The 17,066-nt window shown below is 42.6% G+C and overlaps 1 protein-coding gene across 1 annotated transcript in view; it reads left to right on the forward strand.

The window, feature by feature from the left end:
* SLC19A2 (solute carrier family 19 member 2) overlaps positions 1 to 17,066 on the forward strand; it is a 78,551-nt gene that overhangs the window by 24,064 nt on the left and 37,421 nt on the right. The window contains exon 2 of the mRNA XM_085622984.1: positions 10,472 to 11,077. Within this exon, the coding sequence (XP_085479110.1) occupies positions 10,472 to 11,077 (606 nt within the window). The remainder of the gene's footprint in view (positions 1 to 10,471; positions 11,078 to 17,066) is intronic.

Consider the following 17,066-nt stretch of genomic DNA (forward strand, 5'->3'; position numbering starts at 1 on the left):
ATATCACAAGTGCCTCAGAATAAAGGATCAAGAGGAGGTACACTTGTAGGTATTTTTAACCAAAAAATCTGGTTCGCCTCATAAACCAGTGACCTACTTATCAGAACTCCCGGTATATCTATGGTTGAGTCCGCCCAGATAGTACCACCTTATCTGGGTGTGGAGGTAACGCCGATGATGAAGCATGTCACTATTATGTGAGTGAGGCGTTTCCGTCAATATCTTTGATATTCCAACTGACGGCAATACAGTAGGACCATCTCGAACAGTCTGTACCCCCGGATGGGGAATACAGTCTCAGACTACAGTTGTCCATGGTGAAAACAAGTTGTATTGGGAGAACGCAACTGGTAGTTTCATTCTCTCACTCTCCACACGTGAAAAAGAGTTTAGAGGGGCCTCCACAGCCCTGAGAGCTAATATCACGACCCTTAAAGAAAGGGTAAGGGCCCCCCACAAAAAATTTCTTTGTTAAGGGGAACCCCTGCAGGTAGAACTTAGGCAACCCCCATATAGTGATCAACAAAAGGCTTGGGAATATGGCTGAGGGATTAGCCTACGATGATGATGAAATATCATCCATTCTAGCGCAACCATCATTAATTTCCGACACCACACTGACACAGGTAATCCAAAACAATGGGGATTGGGATTCATTAACTGAATTAAAAAGGACCCAATTAAAAACCCTACTACACGGAGCAATTATGACCGAGTATTTAAGGGGTAACATCGCGCCAAACGGTCTGATTGTAGCAAACTCTCCACGAATCTTTCTCAATGACCCAGAATTTAGACGCTGTTGGGCACTGATCGCTTGGAAATGTACCAGAGATTGGTTGGTTTTAATTATTAAGACAGCGAAGAGACTTTCTGACGCCCTCCTCATAGAAATTAAGACATTGGAAAATGGATTAAAAACTCAGATAACGATCGCACAATTCAAAAAGAAACTGGAAGAGAACAACAAAATCATAAATGAGTATAAAGAATACCTAACCCAAGCTAAAATCACGAAATTCCAAAAGGACCTAAAAAGGTTCCAATTTGAAAAAACCTTCCCATACTCCAAGGAAGATTACAACCCTACAGAGAAAGAAAGATCAGATCTTTCAGATACAGAAAGCACAGGATCGGAAAAATATTCCAGTGACTCATCCTTTGAAGAACGGAAGGGAAAGAATTGGAGAAGAGGAAACAGGTCCAGAAGAAATCGGGGAGTATACCAACAAATGGGACAGTATCAACAGGCGCCCCCATTTGGATGGAATCCATACATGCAGCAACCTTTTCAACCTCCCCAGTTTGGATACAATTGGCAACCGTACCAACAACCTTTTTTAGGGAGAGGCCCCAGGAGAGGCGGAAACAACCGGCGGGGACAAAGGGTACAATGGGAAACAAACCGAGAAGACCCCACACTACAAGAACCCAGGCCCAGCACGAGCAAAGCCCCTCGGGAATATTAAACCTTAGTACTAGAGTACTCACGAAAACCCAAGAGGAGGTTTTAAATAAAGGACTGGGTTTTGTCCCAACGAACAGAACCAATATTTTCAACGTAAGGATTGAAGTGGCTGAATTTTTCAGAAGACTACGACTATCGGTCTTTTTTGAACACAGCAAAGAGGCTACTGAACAAGAAGAAGAGGAGACAAACACGGGCCTGAGAAGAAAATCTAGATTTACCCCTCCAAATCATACAATGCCACCGGCTTTACTAGCATTTGAAACAGCAGTGACTCGGGAAATTGACCAACTAAAAAATCAGGATAGAAGAGTGTTTAACAACCTCTCTTCGAAGGAAAGGGAAACCCTTGCAGAATTCGACAAGATGCCGGATGTGATCATAAAACCTGCGGACAAGGGGGGAGCAACGGTAATTTTACCAATCGAAGTTTACAGAGGTGAATGCCTAAAACTGCTGAACGAACCCCGGAATTACCGAAGGTTACTGAGAGATCCGACCACAGACTTGAAAAAAGAAATATGTGAGATGGTAACAAAAGCAGGGGAGGAAGGGTGGATCACTAAAACAGAGGAGAACTTTTTGAAAGAAGTGGATCCCAGAATTCCTTACTTTTATATACTCCCAAAGGTGCACAAAAACAAAAATCCTCCCCCAGGCCGACCAATAGTCTCTGGCATTGGTTCCATTCTGGAACCTCTGTCCAAATTTACTGATTTCTTCTTGAGACCACTGGTAGAGAAAATGCCATCCTACCTGAAAGACACCCAAGACATCTTGCGAAAACTCCAGTCTCTAAGTTTCCAACCTACGACAGACTTCCTAATCACACTGGATGTAGAAGCGCTGTATACCAGCATTCCACAAGAGGCTTCTTTAAGAATGATTGAGAAATTACTAAGGCAAGAAGTGTGGACGGCTATAACACCGATTCAGTTCGTGGTGGATTGTGCGAGATTAGCCCTAACGAAGAACTATTTCGAATTTGAGGGTGAATACTTTCTCCAAACCCACGGAACTTCCATGGGCATGACCTGTGCCCCAAGCATTGCCTGCCTGTACGTCCATGATTTTGAGACCACATACATCTTCAATGAGACTAACCCGTATCAGATGAATCTGAATGTCTGGAAGAGATTCATTGATGATATTTTCATAATCTGGAGAGGAGACGAGAATGAAGCAAAAAATTTCCTTACATGGTTGAACACCAGGGATGAATATCTGAAATTCACCATGACGTTGAATGGAGACTCAATCACATTCCTGGACCTGAAAATCTGGGCTAAGGAAGGAACATTGGAAACTGAAGTATTCTACAAACCAACTGATGTAAACAACCTATTAAGATATGATAGTTTCCACCCGAAGGCATTGAAAGACAATCTGCCGGTAGGGCAGTTCCTCAGGTTGCGAAGAAACTGCTCAGAGAAAGCCAAGTACGAAACCCATGCTAAAGAACTATCCAAGAAATTAAAGACCAAAACATACCCAGAGAAACTAGTTAAACAAGCATATAGAAGGGCCAAAAATAACAACCGAGAAGGACTTCTTGAACCAGTAGTAAGACCAGAACAAAAAAGAATTGTGTGTGTCACCACTTTTGGAACAGACTCAAACATAATCAAGAAAATCGTCCTACGACATTGGAAAACCTTGAACTCAGGGGGCTTGAAACTGGAAAAACCACTATTTGCTTTTAAAAGAGGCAAATCCATAAAAGACTCTGTCGTACATACCCGCCCGAAGGTACCAACAAGACAAGGACAACAAAACACATTGTGGAACTTACCAGAGGTGGTGGGTCACTTCCCATGTGGATCATGTAATGTGTGTCGGCTGACACAAGCCAGCAAGACGATCGATGTTGGCTTACAAACCCCGTGGGAGCAACGCTCTTTCAGCAATTGCAACAGCAAGAATGTGGTGTATGTAATGACCTGCATCTGTAATCAGAAATATGTAGGAATGACGACAAGAAAAGTCAAGGTGCGAATTAATGAACATCGGAGCACATTCAGATGTGGGAAGACGATAACAAAAATGATGCGTCATTTCCTGACCACTAAACACAATGAAAATGACTTTACATGGACAGTAATCGAGAAGCTACCTAACAACAGCACTGAAAAACAACTATTTAAACTAGAACAACGATGGATCTATCGCATGTCTAGTACAACACAGGGATTGAATGAAGAAATACCATGGACGACCCTCAGTTAGGCCAAAATAATTACAAAATAACTGAGGACAGGGGCTAAAAACCAATGGGCAAAAAACTGGGTGTTGATATGTACCATCGAAATGCTTATAACGTAATGCAGGACATTGAGCAGGCTGGCCATCATACATTACAAGAAGAACAACTACACAATACGAAGAGTGAGAAAAGAAATAATAGAGATACAAACGTAGACCTATTACAAACAGTAGAAAACAAAAAATCCACAGAACTGGACTAAACATATTATATATAGATTCAGTCGGTCTCTGAGTATATTTCCACCAAGCGGGAGTATAATGTGTCTTTTTGGGACATACAAAATTTAAACAGATGGTCAGCAACCATAAACACCACGAATGCACTTAGCACGTACAACTGCGTTTCAGGCTCCGAACACGAACAGAAACGCGTATACACGCGAGAGAGGGAATCGTAGGAAAGGTGTTTCTTGAAAATCGTGAAAAAGCTCATAAAACTACAGTACCCATGATCCCACACCTATCGCGAGTTGTGTAAACCTCCGAGGGACGATAGAGGACACACTAAAGAGGAATGAGTGTCAACCAAACCAATCAAGAGGAAGGTTTAAAAACGAATCAAGGATGTGCCACTACCATTCGACGGCAGGCGAGTGGTGTACTAGGTAGATCGGCGGTGGCGGATCCTTGACGAAGTAAGTGGGGTAATTCCGGCTGCATGAGACTTATCCTTTAACGTAGATCACAGAGGGACGGCGAATACAATGCTTAAACTAAAATCGTTTAGTGCAAAAATAAAACGCGAATGGGTGCGGGATGTTTTAAAAGGTAATACGATTCACACGCCCACTATTTTCCGCTGTATGTAAAACGGTAAATACAGGGATACCATTGGGAAATACGGGAAACGAATTGTATGCACTTAGCCACAATGAAAGTAGGTACTTAGCCAGAAGAGCAGAGGTACAACCACGAGAGAGTGGGGGAGAATAGAAGCGAGCGGACTATGGGAATACTGTCCACATTAATTCCCTATCCTTCACCCGGCGTGCACAAACACAAGGGGGTGAAAAGAATACACAATGAAACCTAATGTGAGGTTGATAGTTGGAGACAAACGTCCAAACGATCGTATAAGACATGATGTTTAAAACAACTAAACCTTTATTATTTAATACAGTGTGTGACTACAGGACGCCACCTTTGACACACTCCAGCCTGCATGATGCTTAAGTAGCATCCACCAGTAGGTGAGCACTGCACCGAGCAGGGTGCTAAATTTCTAATGAAGTTTTAGGGTTTACACACAAATAAAGTTATGAGCACTCAACACGCTGCCAAAACTTATGGATAAGAGCACGTATAGACCACCCACAAATAGGTCACTTGTGAACACACCTGAACAGCGCAGGTATTGATTATACACTGAATGTCCGGATTGATATATCCCCTATAGTCTAATGAAGAATTCCGTATTTTTTCGATAAACCCCACAATTATGGATTAGAACATCACTTGAGGTGGTGAGAGTTTTTTCTGAGGTTGCAAATGTAATGGAGACGGCATAAAAATATGCATCACGAACAAATAGTCTCACATACAATTGAATAGTGAGCACGTAGTCAGTTGGCACCAAATCACTCAAGAGCATTGAAAATTTTATGAGCACTAGAGTTGCACAATGGTCATGAAATACATGAAATACATGAAAGAGAAATGCAAGTTTTTTTAAAAATGATCTTTTTACTCCTTATAGAAAAACTACTGGAGTTCGAACAAAAGACATACAGGTGAGTGCATTAGGCCTCACATTTGGTGTGCATGGAACACATGTAAGAAGCCCAAATAAGGACTCATAAGTAGGCTTTATAAACACCACGCCCTGACGAAGGCCCCAGACCCGACTGGGCTATTTAGGGAGGGCCGAAACATGTTGGCATCGAACAGAGGGTATAATTGAACACACGAAGGTTCAAAAAAAACCCCAACATTAGGCTTTTATCTATATCACAAGTGCCTCAGAATAAAGGATCAAGAGGAGGTACACTTGTAGGTATTTTTAACCAAAAAATCTGGTTCGCCTCATAAACCAGTGACCTACTTATCAGAACTCCCGGTATATCTATGGTTGAGTCCGCCCAGATAGTACCACCTTATCTGGGTGTGGAGGTAACGCCGATGATGAAGCATGTCACTATTATGTGAGTGAGGCGTTTCCGTCAATATCTTTGATATTCCAACTGACGGCAATACAGTAGGACCATCTCGAACAGTCTGTACCCCCGGATGGGGAATACAGTCTCAGACTACAGTTGTCCATGGTGAAAACAAGTGGGTGCACTTGCCAGGGCGACATGGCAGTTTCAAACTCCTTTTTACCGGCTACTTCCGTGGGTGGCACAACCTGTGCTGCGAGCCCACCAGTAGCATTGGATTTACAGGCCCTGGCACACTCAGTGCACTTTACTAGGGGCTTACCAGTAAATCGAATGTGCCAATCATGGAAACACCAATCCATAACACAATCTACAACAGGGGCACTTGCACTTTAACACTAAACAGCAGTGAGAAAGTGCGTAGAGACACTAAACCAGTCAAAACCAGAAGGTCAGAAAGCAAAAAGACTGGGGAAACACGCCATAAGATGTCAAGTCTAACAGTAATTGTTTGGTTTTAATACAATAAATATTTTACTGTACAAGCTGTTGTTTACAGCACTTGTTTTTTGGGCTAAATTATAGTGCTGACAGTCCTGCATTTCATGCAATTTCGAATAAAGTTTGCAGATTTTTTGTCCTTCTGCAAAAGCATTATGTGAATGTCGCACACCCCATAACTTGTAAATCCATAACTATGCTGAAAATGCTGCAGCATTGCATAATTCTAATGGCTTTGGGTTTGGTAAATATCCTAATATTCAGGGACACAAGGCTGAATTATGGTCAATATCAAACTCCAGGCACATGATAATCTTCACGTAGCAGACATGCTTCTGACTGTCCCATCTTGGGTGCTGTTTACATCTACTGCTCTTGAAATGAGGCTTCTGTGTTTCATGTGACTTTTTTTTTTTTTTTCTTATGACCTTTTTCACTCGTTGCAGATTTTTCCTAAACTTCTCTCTTGGCAAACTCTCTTCGATTCTGCATCTGCTTTGCAAGCCCATGTAATTTGAGGTGTTTTGGAGAATGAATGTTCGCCTGTTTAGTAATTTACAGTGTGTACAGTTGCTGCGGTGAGTTTATAAATTAGTGGCTGGAAAGTCATATTTTCGGCTGTGGTTGTAGTCCGCTACATATCAATACCTCATGTCCTTTACAGAAGGAAGCCAATTGAAAGAGTTGGCTTAGAAGTCCCCCTTCAGCCATTGGCTTTCATGTGGTTTTCACGCTCTTCCATTGCTGGGATGAGCTGTCCATCAAGCCTATGGCATCTCTAGGCTGGTTGCAATGTCCCATATGAGGTTTTGGTGACAGGGCATCAAGAAGTCCCCTTGTTAGACTTTCGATACAACATGATGTGTATCTTGTAATGTGACTCGCTGTTTGTTCTTTCATGTGTTGGCTGACACATCATAAAAGAACATACTACAGCACAACCTTCCGTAACCTGCAATAGCACGACACAAAATAACACACCCTGTCATGTCATTGCACAGCCGACACAAAATAGACAAACCTAATACAACGCAGCACAGCTGCCTAGAGCAGACCCCAACACATCAAATCATAGCACTGCATTACACAGTGCAACATACCACACCGCAACATTCAAAGCTTAGTAGAGCTTGTAGCAACAGAACACAAACCTAACATAACACAGCATTGCATAACACACACTAACGTATGCTATTGGGAAACAACGTTACACTTATAACACAGCTTGACACAACATAACACACTCTAACATTACTCACAATTGCACAACATGAAACTTTATACTGTAACACAGAACAGTATGACGTGCCATAACACAGTATACTGCTGCACAGCAAGAGCTAAACACATTGTAGCATAACGCAGCATAAACACTGTAGCATAATGCAGCATGACACAACATAACACACCCTAAATGTCACCTTAAAGCCCAGCATGAAACACCATCACACAGTACTATACAACATAACACACCCTCACATAAAACAGAATAGCCCATTATAAGATAACATAACGCATTAAGGCACTGCAGGACCATAACCCATCCTAAACTAGCGCATCACGACTCGCCATAACACAGTGTACCACAACACGACAACATAACACATCACACTAGAAAAACACAGCATAGCACAGAAAAACTGCTTTAGTTTCAACGAACTGCTGCAAGAATTTTATTTTGCTCTCCTGATGCAGCGTATGTTATATTCTTGATGATTAAAAATAAATAAAAAATAGTTTTAATTAAAAAAATATCTATCTCTGATTCCTCCAGTGAGCTTCCTAATGAACTTGTGCTGCAGCTCATGCCTGCCGCTAGGGTCCCAGCGCCTTCTCTTTTCGGCTTCCAGGGTTTCTTTGCTTGTGATTCTCCTTCCTTATTACTTATTAGGTTCGCCTTCGCACCCGCTCAATAAAGTATTGTGCAGAGTTTCTCCCCATTTTCTTCAACACTTCGAGGGGCCGATTTTGAAGCCGAGGAACCGAGTTCGAGGGGGGCTCCAGCATCCCGTGAGTCTGGCAGATCACTTCATCTCCAGGTGCCGAGAAATGAATGTGTGCGTCTGTAACGCAACAGGTGCGCGTGTAAAGCGCTCTGATACCTTCGGCCGAGTTCGCGCTATATAGGACTCGCCCCCAACACTTCACCCCCCGCCCCAAATACAATTTTTGTGTAATGTACTAGTCCAGGAACGCCTCATCTAATCGTGTATGAGACGTTTTTGAGGTTTCTCCATCTGCGGAGTCCCTGAGCTCCAGGTACTGAAGAGGGAGGGAAGGTGATGGGGGGGAGGGGGAGATGCTGTCAGTCTTTTTCCAAGGTGTTCATATTGTTGCACTATTTTTCGACTCCCGGCCCTGGGTAGTACTCTCACTGCTACGTGGCTGACCTCTCGAACAACCTTTATCGCAAAAGACCAACCACGCCGTTCTCCCACCATCCAGCGACCGACCTCGGCCCTTGCTGTTTGCCCTTCAGCAGGAGGCCACTGAAGAGATAAGTGACTAACTGCTCCCCATCCTCCTAAAACTTTCAAAGGCGCGGTATGGAAAGGCAGTCCTGCTTGGAATTAAATACGACAGATTATAGTTTTGGCAACACAAGTAATCTCAAAGTAAGCAAAAGGATTACTAAAAGCAGCACCACAAAATACCTGTAAACGTTGCATTAGCACGCTTGGGTCCATGGAGTACTTTTGATTTCTTTACAGCGCATGAAAAAATAAAAACATGATGAATTTAGATTCAGGGCTCCGACAGCTTGGCACTGAAATGTTCCAGGTCGCAGATTGTCTACAGCGTCAAAGACACCGGGTGACTGTCAATTACTTCATTCATGGGTCGAATAAAGACGTAAAAACTCTCAACCTCACAAAATTGTCCTTTATAATTATGGATAGCTGTTGGCAAAGGTGAAATTATTGTTTTTTTCTATATTAACAAAAACATCCCATTCAAAAATAAAATCTGAAATGTAAAGTGAAAGATGGACTTGACCCAACAGTCGTTTTTCCGTTCTAATAACCAACTAGAATTCTAACATTATGAATTGGTGACAAAATAAAAGTGTGGTTTCCTGACGGACATTTTCCTGATATTTTAGTTTGTGAATTTACAGAAATTATGTTTGTCGCACCCTGGTCCTGCATGTGCCTTCTGCCAATTGTAATGTGTTTTTTGTGTTGACACCTAACCTGGACTGATTCCACCAGCTCCTTTCACGTGGACTACTGAAAAAGTTTCGCTTTGGTCACTAGCAACCTTTTTTGTTCATATAGGTTTTAAGCAGTTAACTTTGTAGTAAGGCTCTATAGCTCTGTTCTATATATACCAAGACCTCCAGACCCTTTAAAATAGGTTTTATGTGAGAGAAGCTAAAAAAATAGAACATTAAAACGTTAAATGTCTGCAATATGTAACCCCAGTTGGCGTCCAAATTATTTGAAGAAAAGTTGGTATACATTATTAAAAACTGGGTGCAATAAAATGGAAGCAATAAGTTTAGGTGTGACAGACATTCTTTTATGTCTGATGCCTCTGGCCATTGAAGACCATACCTGTTCCCCCAAAGTACAAGCATGGAAGGTGAATTATAGCTCTGTCCTCTATTTCGGGTATTAATTCCATATATTCTGATAAAATGGAGACCTGTATGTAGCCATTGATGCACACCTAAATGTAAATTAAAAATGTAAATTTGATACTTGTATAGGGCACTACTCACCCACAAGGGTCTCAAGGCGCTTGTACGAATACCGCTGTGGAACCCATCCTGGCTTTCCCTGTGAGGCGTCCGCTCCTGGGCACCCCCAAGGTGGAGGCCAGGCATCCTTAGCGTTGTGGGGGCCGTTGTGGAGATTAAGCAAGCTATTGCCCAGAGTTGCAGAGTGGGACTCCATGATTGGAATGGCACCGAGGCGAGAATTATCAGGTCCGTGGAATTTTTGAGCCCAAGACCCGCCGAGGCGGGGAATTGAACCCTGGTCCCGGGCTAGACCTCTGCATCAGGGTCTGCCGCTCTAATCATTGAGCCACACTTCTCCACTGAGCCACACTTCTCCACCTGCTGTTAATTAGATTGATTGTATACATGTATTTAAACGTGCTCATTTGTGTGCTTTTGTGTTCTTTCCCTGTGCAGGTTTTCAATGAAATCTACCCGGTGTGGACCTACTCCTATCTAGTGCTGCTGTTTCCAGTATTCTTAGCCACAGACTACCTCCGCTATAAGCCTGTGATTGTTCTGCAAGGGCTGAGCTTCATAGTCACCTGGTTCATGCTTCTGTATGCCAAGGGGGTGCTGGCGATTCAGTTCCTGGAGTTTTTCTACGGTGTCACTACGGCCACGGAGGTTGCCTACTATTCCTACATCTACAGTGTTGTGGATCACGACATGTACCAGAAGGTCACCAGCTACTGCCGGACTGCCACCCTGGCGGGCTTCACTGTGGGGTCTGTCACCGGCCAACTGCTGGTGTCCGTGGCGGGATGGTCACTCTTCAGCTTGAATGTCATATCTCTAACTTGTGTTTCGGTGGCCTTTGCCACCGCCTGGTTTCTGCCAATGCCGCAGAAGAGCCTCTTCTTTCATCAGCCATCCAGTGACCACGTCAACAAAGCGACGAGGGGTGTGGAGGGTAGTGATGAAGAGGTTGAGGACATTGCCAAAGCCCAAACTCTCCGCAAGCGGGAAGAGACCGAGTCAAAAATTCCACTAAACAGCGAAGCACAACTCCGTGGTGGACAGGTAGGTGCTGATATGCTACAGAATTACCAAAAACATGTTGTCAAATACGAATATGTGGAATGGAATACTTCTCTCCGGTCCTTAAGCGGGGAAAGTCCATCCAAGGCTTGAGTTCCCAATAGCAGTACATAAACACGTAACATTTGAGAATATAGCGGCGTTTTTCACTGTACACAATTAAATATATCCGTTTGAACTGTATATAGACTACTGTTTTGTGTTTAATGTCTCCAGATCTGTAGTACAGCCCAGCAACATACCTATCAATGATGCAGCAGGTGCAGTGGCACCGGAGCCCAGGAGCCTGAGGGACCCATTTACCCTGATTATTGCCCGCTACTACTTACGGGGAGGGGCAACAGCTTCCTTGCCTGTACTAGTGCCTACGACACCCTTGCTACGACATTGGTGCTGCTCTGGTTTAGTCTCCTTGCTATGTGTGCCTCAATTAAACATAGTACTGATGAATATGCCGGACAGTGACCTGGCCTCCGTGCACACTACTGTTTGGTTTGTTGATCTTTCCTGATTGGACAGATCTTGTGTACACCTGAGAGGTTTTCAAAAACACAACTTAATTCAGGGGAAATGGCTGGCTACAAAAATGCAATTATTTGCATTACAATCAAAAATATATTTTATTTCACATTACTCCCTTTGAAAGTCGGTAGTAGACTAAATTCTGTGTCGGACTCTTCACTGAGTCCTGGTTATAATGACTCGTGTGATGGAACATCTTGAAAAGAAAACGACATTATTCTCCATCTAAAATTAAACCCATCAATGTCCAATTAGATAGATGGAGAGAGGGAGAGAGTTGACTCGTGCGGAGGAGGTGTTTCTCGCATCGCCGGGCAGTGCAAGGCTCAGCGTGAAGGCTAGTGTGGCCTTACTGTGGTTCTTTCGGGCATGTGCTCAAAATTAGGAAGTGGCCAACTTCCCTAATGTTTTTCTAGTCTTCTGCTTTCTTAAAGGAGGTTCCTCTCCTCACTTAAATGCCAGCATTTTCCTTGCTGTGTCTAGTTGTTTTTCACAACCCTGGACCCATTCCAAATGGAAAGCTCTGACTGTTTCTTTCAAATGTTGCGTCTGCTGCAGTGGTCCACACGTTGGAATTGTATTGTATTGGAATGAGCCTAATTACTGTGCAGGCCTCTTGAGCAGAAGTTAGGCCTTGATTAGACAATGGCGGTCGTAAGTTTGGTATGTTTAGTTCTGAGATTAAAACTTCAACTTGTTCACCCTACAAAATGTCTTTAGTTCAGACTTCGAGGGATTCCTGTCTTGTGCTTGGCTCTGCTTTGACTTATTTCAGTGAACTGCTTAACCTCTTTTCTTCAAATCGCAAAGTGTGTGTTAAGGCGATTGCATTTATGGCCATTGCATGCATATTTGCAGCACTGGAATAGCATTTACACTGTAAGGAGTTTCACCTTGCAAGAAAACTATAGCAGTACTCTGCAGGGGTTGCCTTGGGCCTCATATTCACTGCTTCTGACACCTTTCCCTTACCTCTGCTTGGGCATCCTTGGCTGCTGCGTTCTGTCTGTCCTTGCACCCCTTCAGTAACAAAATGGGGATTAGCCCAAATGACCCCCACTATCCCTGGGCAAAGAGAACTAGAACAAGGACATAATGGAATAGTGTGGTGACTGATTATGAAGCCGCTCATCTGTCACAGTGAAAACACCAATTAATCACTGGACAAAATAGTTTTCATTACAAAATGATTTTTTTTATTAGTAGCAAAAGGACAAGCTAAATGACTGGTACTCCCGTTACTCCTACCTGGAGACAGTACACAGATTGACACATTCGCATGTACATACAGTGACACATAAATGACATTTTTAGCTACCATCATAAACACAAACCATTAGCTTCATTTTACGCTCATGAACGGGCCTTTCACATCTAAGCATTAGACTTCAGGCTTCCATTTGTTTGGGATTTATGTGGCTTTCTTAAAAAAATCAATCTGCAGTCCATTTTTAGGTTGTAGTCTTTCTGGGGTCTACATTCATGGAGGGCCGACTGACTATTCCTCGAACTTTTAGCCTGTGCCCAGTCTAAAGTCACAGAAAATGTCAACTTATTTGTGACTGAGATAAGGACATTGTAATTCTAGTACCATTCTTACTGGCCCTTGTGTTATTTTTTTGAAAAACTTTCTTTATTGGCATTTATAGATAGGAAAACACGTATGCACATGCGATATCACCATACTGGCCCTTGTGTTATATGATTATATTCTCCTGCATCCTTATTTTCACCTCTCTTCCAGAAATTAGTTTCTTAAATTTTCCTTCGCAGCCCCCTGTTTAGCCCTTTGTCGTTGAAACTTTGAACTCTAACTCAGTGGTTCCCAAACTTTTGACTCCTGAAGACCCCCATTGAGTCACCACTGGAAGCCGGGGACCCCCAAGCAATTTGTAGGATTTAAATTGCAAACATTAAAACAGTAATTCGAAAAAAATAAACAAACGTGTGCACACAAAACAAATACTCAAATTACTAAGGATTTTAGGGGCATATTTACAAGTCCCTATCGCCATGGGAACATCACTTTTTGAGATGTTCCTGTGGCAGTAGGGGCTTTGCCTTATTTACAAGGCAGCGTTAAGCCACTTATTGTGCCTTACGCTGCCTTGTAAATAAGGCCCCCTTTCAAGCAATGCTTAGCGTGAAAAAGGTGGGCAGTGGGAGTTACAGTGGGCGTTTCACTCCAACACCCATTGATTTTGACGCTGCCCTCTATTTACAATGTCAGCCTAAATAGGAGACAGCACCAAAATTAAGACCATGAAAAACCTGGTCTTAACCTGGCGAAATGAGGAGAAATGCCTTATTTCTCCTCGTTTTTGCTTTTTCCAACGGAAAAAGCAAAACACCTTTGATTGTTTATATTCAGGATGGTGACCCTTCCTGCACATAAACAATCTTTAATAAAAATTACGTTTTGTAACTTCCATGTGTGCTGCATTAGGCAGCACACATAGAAGTGACAAAAAGGCATTACAAAATTGTTCATGTGCAGGAAGTGGGAACATAGCAGCATCAGGATAATGATAGACTGGGAATAAACATATGTTGCTAACTTTTACCATGCAGTTTGCAAGCAGCTCTTTGATGACAGCTTATAGGACACTGCTAGATTACGATTGTCCCTTATGAATTGCACAGTGACAAAAGAATCTCTGTGACAAAATCAGTAACCCACTGACCTATGCACATAAAATACTGTTTTTTAAAATGCTTTGTACACGTTCTTTGCAGTAGGCATATTAACCCTCTGTGTCACGTTAGATAAGTCAAAGCTGCCACTGGACAAAACTCTCATCTCTCTCCAGCAGGTACATTAATCACTGCCATTTTCTGGACACTTTTATAGTTGCTCAAACTGCTAATTTTACAAGGAACTTTGTAGTGCTTTTAAAACTGTTGCCTGCGGACCCCCTGAGAATGTGCCACGGACCCCTGTGGGTCCTCGGACCCCAGTTTGGGAAACACTGCTCTAACTGATTCTCCAGATACTGCACCGTTTGGTATGACCAGCTGTCTGTCCCTTTGTCTGTTGGTTGGATGTTTGTCCTGGCGCTGAAAATTCCAGAAGTTCGGAAGAACTGGCTGCTGCTTATACAGGAGCACAGTTAACGTAGGTGCTGTGGGCAGCAAAGGGTTGCTTGTGGCGTCAGCCTGTTGTACCCAAACTTCAGCATCCTTTGTTACACTGTCATTGGTTGTTTGATTAATATTATGAAGTTGCTTGGCGGTCAAATATATATATATATATATATAAATTCTTTTTTTTTTTTTTTTTAAATTTAGTTTTTTTTAAAAGTTTTTTTTAACCACTTGAAATGTAACGTAACTAATTCATGAAAACTTCTGTGGAGGTATAGGTCAATCCAGAGTAACTCAATCTTTACAAAAATGTGGTCGTTTTTATTTTTAGTACCAGTTTGTTTCTGTGAGTTCAAGTGCATGCTTAAAATCTGCCTGTTTCAGCTTTCAGGATTTCATTCACAACAGCAGCGGATATTAACTAGGGCAGTTAACAGGCATCAAAAAATCATATCCTAGTTCAGTTTCTAATTAAGGATGGAATTCCCACTGCTTGAGCCAGACATTCCTCTTGGGTTTAGCAGTTTTAATCTGTATGTTTGATATGAACAAAGGCTTTCTTGACTGCAGTCGGTTTGCCTTAATCGTAGAAAGGGCAGGTGGGATTAACCCCTGTTCTTGAAAATGTAAGCCGACTGAATGGTCCCGTTCAAAAGGGGTACCCTCATCTTTAGAAACCGGAGGGACCCCGTACAGTGTACCATATCTGCCAACCATGGACGTCCTAAAATTGTAGAACTCCTGTGACTGTTGATGGAGAAATATCCTTACGCTCTAAACTCTTCTGCATGGATATATTGCGTTGTGTCAATTTGGCTTCACCATGTGTGTAAACGTAACGTCCCTCAATCGAATAAAACGTAATAAGCACATCCCTCAACTACAAAACTGCAAGACATCCATCTTATGTTTGGTGTTAATTGTCTGTGTTAGAGGCCCAGAGTCTGGGTTCTGATGGGCAGCTTGGGCAATGTGTGTCCAGGGGGTGTGTCTACTTGTTCAGTGGACAAGATGCTTCAGAAATCTACTTATTGTATTAAAACCCCACTTGTCGTGTTTAGTGCCATGCAGCGAGGTGACCGATTAGGTCCGCATTTATATGATCTCATCGCTCTGACGATAGCGTCACTGATTACGCTGGGGCTCATATTATATCAGGGCTTGGAGTCTAGCATGGCTGTGATTTTGCCATGCTTCTGCAGATCTAGAAACGGGGGCTGGAAGTAGGCGGGGAGTGGTGGTTAAAGGGTTAGAATGCTGTGCAGACCCACAAACTGCGCCAAGAGACTTGTTGGTGTACGTGCGCTCTATAAATCTCCCATAACATAACTTGCATGCTTAAGGATATTGCTCTCCAGTCTACTCCCAACACAGGAAAAAGTTGGAAATGTACTACCAACAAGGGCAGGAGGAAAACGTTTTCCAGGGTGATAAACAAAGGCGGTTTAAGGAAAGTGTATATGCGCATGAGCAAATCTACACATGTAAATTTGTTCATGTGAAAATGTTTGCTTGGAGTACGGTTTCCAGGCCTACTTTTTTAAACTTTTGGATTCCTGAATCTCCACCAGTGCAAGGACACCATATACCTGCACATCCACATTCTTTAATTTATTTTCATATTGCCCATAATGGATTTGCACCAGTGTTTGTGTGGGGGGGGCAATACTGTGCTAGAGGTTGTATGTGGTGAATACCGTGTGCTATGTACAGTTGGTCATGTGTAGTATCCTGTCATAAGACGTTAGCACGGAGGTCTCCCACAGTTGTGATGTGGGAGAAGAAATGTACCATGTTGCAAGTTGAAGTCCCCTGTGGAGTGAATGTGAGGAAGTGTAGCACCCATTGGAGTTGTGGGTGAGAGCAGTACATTTCTTCTCAGTGTGCCCCAGGACCAACAGTCTTTCTGTACAAATGGGAGATTTGTCAGGTGTGTGGTACAGGAGGCAGAGTATGTCTGTTTTTTAAGAGATATGGGTAAAAGTCATAGAAACACGAACTAAAGTAATATAATCGTTGGAAAATCCAAAACGGGTCAGCAGGCACCACCAGACACTACTGAAAGTGCCATTGAAGACGTGCCACGAGTCAAAAGAAACAAATACTTGACTAAGCATTTTTCATGTATCTAACTTGGCGTGCACATGCTGTTTGAATATGTAGACCTTGCTTAGTTATTTTGTGGTAAGATTATGAAGTATATCTAGATGAACATTATAAATGCATTCACTTGTATGACAATTAATGTTCTTTTTGAAAAGGGGGAGTAAATTAGTGAATTTGGTATTGGTGATCCTTGTATAAAGAGTTATCCTTGTATTGTTCAGCTGCAGGTTAGATTTTAAGTCCTCCTTGCATTAGTAAA

This window comes from Triturus cristatus, chromosome 8, assembly GCF_964204655.1.
Source record: "Triturus cristatus chromosome 8, aTriCri1.1, whole genome shotgun sequence".
Taxonomy (NCBI): Eukaryota; Metazoa; Chordata; class Amphibia; order Caudata; family Salamandridae; genus Triturus; species Triturus cristatus.